This window comes from Myotis lucifugus, unplaced genomic scaffold, assembly GCF_000147115.1.
Source record: "Myotis lucifugus unplaced genomic scaffold, Myoluc2.0 scaffold_607, whole genome shotgun sequence".
NCBI classification, from domain to species: domain Eukaryota; kingdom Metazoa; phylum Chordata; class Mammalia; order Chiroptera; family Vespertilionidae; genus Myotis; species Myotis lucifugus.
The window spans coordinates 410,498-416,878 of record NW_005871655.1 but is presented as its reverse complement, the minus strand read 5'-3'; the positions used below and the strand labels follow the sequence as shown (position 1 = coordinate 416,878).

Here is a 6,381-nt window from a genome sequence, read left to right as displayed (position 1 = left end):
TAAAACTCCCCCAAACTGAGCTCCCGTCCAAAAGGTGTTCTATCTGGGAGCTGACGGGCAGCGTTGGGGGCAGTTCTGCCTGGGAACTGGCTGACAGGCAGGTGACGCGCTGTACCCACCGGCAGAGCTCCAGGCTGGCAGGCACGTGGCCTGCAGAGAGAGGGTGGGCTGCATTTGAGCTCCTGCAGCAGGCGGTGGCAAGGGCAGAGTGGGGAGGCGGAGTGCCCGAGGCAAACTGCGACGTAAAGACGGTTCATCCATCTTGTGTTTTGTTTGTTTGTTTTAGAATCTGAACTCAGACTTGTGATTGAAAATGATTTATCTTCTTAGATATCAGCGAGTGCGCCAGCCAGCCTTGCCAGCATGGCGGGACGTGTTTAGAAGGAGTCAACCAGTACACATGCATCTGCCCTCCAGGAAGAACCGGGAGCCGCTGCCAGCACCAGGCCCAGACTGGTACGTGGCCATGAGGGGCTGGGCGAGGACATCGCTGCCAGGGGACCCTGGTCAGGGGCCACCAGATGCACGTACGCCAGTGTGGGCTCTTCCTCTGCGCCACATCCATCGATCTCTCTGGTTCCCCGAGGCAGGTACCAGGGACGGAGTTTAGCTCTTTTGTGTAACCAGAGTTTTGAACCTTTTTATGGAAGAAAATTCAAGTGGAAGGACCAATTCACAGCCTGAAAAGTCCCCAGGTTGGGGCTGGGCTGAGCTGTTTCCTTGCGGCCACCTTCACGTGTCAGTGTTTCCCCTGCAGACCTACAGAGTGACTTCCTGTCCCATCACACCTACAGTCCGCGGCTGCTGTTAGAGGCCAGGTGTCTTTAGAGCTGGGCGACTATTCATCTGAGTGGTGGGGAGGTTGTCCGCACGGAGTCCCCGCATGTCTCCAGCCAGAAGGCCTGGGAGACACACAGTGGCTGCCGTGCAGATGGCAGGAAAATGCAATACGGATTTGATAGGGGTGGACGGGGTTCCCACACTGCGGTGCAACCAAAATGACATAAATAGGTCAGATCCTAAGTATATCCTGCTCCTTTGCCCCCAAAGCCTGGCACGTCCTGTGTGATTTCTGTGTGGCATCTCAGTGTGGGGGGAGGATCGGGCGGTTAGCACAGTATCCGGAGAGTAGGAGCTTAGTCAAGACTCAGCGTCCTTGCACTGGACCAGCCCGAGGTCACCTGTAAGTGTTGCCCCCAGAGATTTGCTGCTTTACGTGTCCTGATTCCATTCAGTCTGCTGGGAGTTTTCTCAGGACGAGGCTGCCCTGCCAGGAGCCCAGGGCCTCTCCAGCTCCTCGCCAGGGGGGTGCTCTGTCAGACGAGGTGGGAGGCGGGCCCTTCTGGGCAGCCCACTGCCTCTCTTTACAAACAGGACAGAAAAGGAAATGGACTCCTTGAAACCAAAATGTGCTGGTCCTGGAGGCTGACGGCTTCTGCCATCAGGACCTCTAGGCAGCTGTTTCTCAGGCCCAGGGGCACTTCATGTATAAAGTATACCATGATGGGGACCCCCCACCCAGGAAGGGAAGGAGGGAGTGACGGGTGCACCAAAGCCAGCTCCTGCCTCACAGCACCCATGGACCCTCTAGCAGAAGCCCGGGAGCTTACTCACCTGTGTCTGTCCAGCCCCATGTGGGGGGCGGGCGGGGGGAGGGTCTCTCGCTCAGTACTTTTTATTAAACCCAGTCACCTGCTTTTTCTGTCGTGGTGAAATGCAAACAACATAAAAGTTGCCATTTTAAGTGTAGGGTTTGGTAGCAGGTTCAGTGGCACTAAGTACTAGTACGTTCATGTTGTCCTGCAGCCACCCATCCCCTGAGCTTTGTCACATTGCAGAGCTAAGACTCTGCGCCCAGCACCTCCCCTGGCAACCCTGCTACTTCTGTCTGAATCCGACTCCTCTCGGGACCATCACGAGGCAGGAACCCCACAGTCTGTGTCCTGTTGTGCATCCCCTCACTCTCACCCCCATTCCTCTGCAGCCTCCCCCAACCTTTGACAACTTCCACAAACTAATACTTTTTTTCTGATTAGAAAGTTGATTTCTGTTCTTGGTTCAAAAACAAACAAAAAGAAAAACGTAGAAAAGAAGAATACAGCACAAAAGAACCCTCCAGAAGTGGATGCGAACTGCGGTGCCCGCTGGGCTGTGGGCACTGGGTGTGCGCCACGCCTTTCTGAACAAAGGGGCGGTTTCCCCGACCTTCGCCCTCGCCTGGCCTCGGTGCTGCGCGCGCCGTCCGCGGGTTGGGCCGTCTGCCGGGAGTTTTGGTGACTCCCCTTCCCTCTTCCTCGGCCTGCAGAGTGAGCTCTCCTTCGGGCTCCCGGCCTTTCCCGAGGTCGGGGACAGAGGGGCGGCCCTGACTCGTCTTCTCCCCGCAGCCGCCCCCGAGCGCCAGGCGGACGACCCCGCCTTCAGCCGCGCGCCCCGCTGCGCGCAGGTGGAGAGGACCCGGCACTGCAGCTGTGAGGCGGGTTTCCAGCTGAGCGGCACGGCGGGCGGCGACAGCGTCTGCCAGGGTAGGTAGGCAGGTGCGCGGGGAGGGGACTCAAAGTGGGGGGGACACAACGGGGTGCCCACCTGCCAGACGGGCACAGCAGGGGGGACGCAGGAGGGCAGGGGCACCACCACCGCCCTGCCACCTATGGGCGCACCCAGTCCGCACCCAGAGCGCGAAGGAGGAGCGCGGCCTCAGGGATCCCAGCCCCTGTGGTTTTCGGTTCCTGCTGACCTGGTGGCTGCTGAGAAGGAGCTGACACCTAGACATGGTGGGAGGCGAGGGCCGCCATGAGCAAGTAGCCAGGGGTCCCAGGCTTACCCCCAGGCAGAACCTGGCCTTGAGCCCCTTGTCCCTGCATCGTGGCTGGAATCACAGGGGTGGGGGTTCAGAGCTGGGCAGGTGCGAGGCTCCCCCCTGCCCCTCTGGGCTTAGCTGTATGGACAAGGCCGCTTCTAGGGACCATCTTGCCCACCAAAGCTCCTTCTGAAAACAACTCAGGCCAGTGGTCCAGACCTGAGAATCGGTCAGTTGGTGCCAACAGCCTCCTTTTACTGCAGCAGAAACAAGACTCAGAGAGGGGGCCGCAAAGTAGGCCGGGAGTCTGGGGTGCAGCAGGCACTGGCTCTCTGGGCTGCCCTGGGGGTCTGCTTGGCCAGCCTCTGTGGGGTCTGCCTTTCCAGGGTCTTCAGCCTTAGATGGAGGAGGCTTGGAAGCTGTCTGGTCAGCTCCCCCCCTCCTTCCTATGCCCTCTGGCTCTGCAGAATGGGAGTGCCCCCCCTTCCCATGCTCTGCTGGGGACAGGGCTGACTGCATGGCCCCCCGAGTTATCCCAGGCACTTCTGTCCCCAGATGTGAATGAGTGTGAGCTCTACGGGCAGGAGGGGCGCCCCCGGCTCTGCATGCACACCTGCGTGAACACACCTGGCTCCTACCGCTGTGCCTGCCCCAGCGGGTACCGGACCCTGCCCGACAGGAAGAGCTGTGAGGGTGAGTGGACCTGAACCAGAGGCAGGTGCTGCGGGGCTGAGAGGGGCTCTCCGCACCTGGTCACTGCTGCTCCTGGGACCTGCCAGGACTCCGGAATGGGATGCAGTGGATGTTCCGGGGGTCAAAGTCTCAGATATACTCAGTCTTTAAAAATCCACCAACAGCCGGGCCGGTGTGGCTCAGTGGATAGAGCGTCGGTCTGTGGACTGAAGGGTCCTGGGTGTGACTCCAATCAAGGGCACATGCACGGGTTGCAGACTTAATCACCAGTGGGGGAGAGGGGGCGTGCAGGAGACAGCGATCAATGATTCTCTTTCATCATTGATGTTTCTATCTCTCTCCCTCTCCCTTCCTCTCTGAAATCAATAAAAATATATATTTTTAAAAAAACAAAACACCAACAGCCTGGCAGGTGTGGCTCAGTGGTTGAGCATCGACCCATGAACAGTTCGATTCTCAATCAAGGCACATGCCCGGGTTGCAGTTCAATCCCCAGTAGGGGGCGTGCAGGAGACAGCTGATCAGTGATTCTCTCTCATTAATGTTTCTATCTCTCCCTCTCCCTCCCTCTCTCTGAAATCAATAAACAACAACAAAAAGACCACCAACAGAAGGACCTCTCATCAGGCTGCATTGGCATCGCCATAAATAGGAAAGCAAGTTGCTTAGCCATCCTGGCAAATAGTCTCTTCTGACCTTCTGCAAGTAACTGCTCACAAGGTCAGGCCATGTCCTCCCCTTCACGATGCCTTTAGCCAGGGTGGGACCAAAGGAAGAGGAGCCAGTTGGTCCCATGCCCTGCAATCTGGAGGAGACATGAGGCTCTGGGCGTAACGGGCCCTCTCCATGGCCGGTGCAGGCCTACGTCTCCATCTGAAAGGGAAGCACCTTACAGCCACTATGCTCTAGTGCGATCACCCCACATCTCAGCCCTGGAACCCCGATGCTATAGCAGGTCTCTGGGTTGCAGAAAACTGGTCTGCTAACCGAGGCCTGCCTCACTATAGAGGAGGGACAAATCCGTGTTCCTCAGCTGTCACCCATGGAGACAGGACACAGAAGAGAACCCAGCTGGTCCTGGACTGTGGCTCTGAGCTGCTGGGGGAGAAGGAGGAGGAGAGAGGGCAGAAGGCTCCATAGGCTGTGGAAACAGAGAGGAGGTGGCTCCCCCGTGACATCCTATTGAGGTTCCACTGCAGGACTCAGAGAAATGGTAACCTGGGATTGGTGTAGGAGAAGGTATCTAGATAGCCATCATCTGTGCATCCACCCATCATTCCATCTCTCTCACCCACCTCCATCTGTCTCCTCCATCTGTCCATCTCTTCTACCCATCCATCCATTCATCTATCCATCCAATCCACCCATCCATCTCTCATTCATTTGTTCGTCCATCTGTCTGTCCTACAGTGTTTGTGTGGGGTTGGGAAGAAACACACACTTCAGCGGGGAAACTCACCTGTGAAGGGAGCAGAGAACGCATACAGAGGAGAGTGAGGCCATCTGCTTTAGGCATGGGGTGAGGCCGAGTAGGAAGCTTTCAATGATTTGATCATACAGGGCATGATAACAGCCCTGGAGGAGAGACAGCAGGGCACCTTGGCTGAGGAGGCAGGTCTGAGAGAAGCACGGTGGCAGGAGCACTCCTTTGTGCTGTCCAGCCCCCTGTAAGCTGTCACACCCAGGAGGGAGGACAGGATCCCGGGAGGCGAGTTCCCCACTCTAAGAAACAGCCTGAACGTTTGGAAAGCTTGGAACGTGGGGACACCACACCCCAGTGGCCCTGTCAGTGATGGAGGGGACGTCGGCGATCTCCACCCTGACTGGGTGCCCGTCTTTCAGATATTGATGAGTGCGTGAGCTCACAGCACCTGTGTCCCCGGGGAACCACATGCATCAACACGGGTGGAGGCTTCCAGTGTGTCAGCCCCGAGTGCCCGGAGGGCAGCGGGAACGTGAGCTACGTGAAGACTTCTCCCTTGTGAGTATCCCAGGTGGCTGGGCTGGGTTCTCCCAATGGTCTTGGGAGAAGGTGCAGTTCATCCGAGGAAAGATGAATGGCGGGGAGCGAGGAGTCTGGGTTCTCTGAGCTCCTGTGTCCTGTTAGTGGTTGCAGAACATGCATCACTGCTCTGTGCAGTCAGAACCCGGTTTGCCCGAGAGGAGTCATTTCCCAGGGCTGCCTGCGGACGGACGCGGAGGGTGAGGGCACTTAGCCTCCCGGGGCTGCACTGCAGGGAGGGAAGGCCGCCGGGGGATGTGGCCAGGAGGCAGTGCCCATCACACTGATGTGGGGGAGGACCACCTTCTCGTGCTCACACAACACATCCCGCACACTTTGCCAACCTGTCTCCCCAGCTTTCCGTGGCGCTAGAAGGGCTCCTGGGCTTAGCACTTGCATAGAGCTTTTTCTTTTTGAAAGACGGGAGACAGGACTTTAAGGAGAATGGTGACAACCATGACAAAGTTCGTGCATTTTCTTCTAAAAAGATCCCAAGGGCTCTAGCATTGTCTTTAGAACAAACCCACTTCCCCAGCTTAGATCCTTGAAGTGCTTTGGGAGCTGCAGGCGAGTGGGAGCCGTGAGGAAGGCAGGCCCTGAGCGTAGCAGCTGTTAGTGAGAGTGAAGGGCAGAGGGACCTACACATCTTAGCCCTGGGGACATCCCCGATGAGCAGCCGGACGTAGTATTCAACCTGCATCAATTCCCAGGATGATGAGACTCACTGAATTAGCTCACCTGCCTCTGTGTTTATGTGGGAAATAGCCCTTCCTCCCGACCCTGGCCCCAAATGGTTAAGGCAGACAGGGTTTCCTGCTTTAGGAGTGAATAACCCTTGGAGATGTAGGAAGTCCAGCAGTGGGGAGCGCCATGTCCCAGGAGGTCGCCG

The 6,381-nt window shown here is 57.5% G+C and overlaps 1 protein-coding gene across 1 annotated transcript in view; it reads left to right on the top strand.

Moving 5' to 3' along the window:
* Positions 1-330: 330 nt before the first annotated feature.
* FBLN7 (fibulin 7) overlaps positions 331-6,381 on the top strand; it is a gene marked incomplete at its 5' end in the record, with an annotated part of 7,467 nt that continues 1,416 nt past the window's right edge. The window contains 4 exons of the mRNA XM_006104792.3: positions 331-456; positions 2,385-2,522; positions 3,353-3,490; positions 5,333-5,471. Coding sequence (XP_006104854.1) covers positions 331-456; positions 2,385-2,522; positions 3,353-3,490; positions 5,333-5,471 — 541 coding nt within the window. The remainder of the gene's footprint in view (positions 457-2,384; positions 2,523-3,352; positions 3,491-5,332; positions 5,472-6,381) is intronic.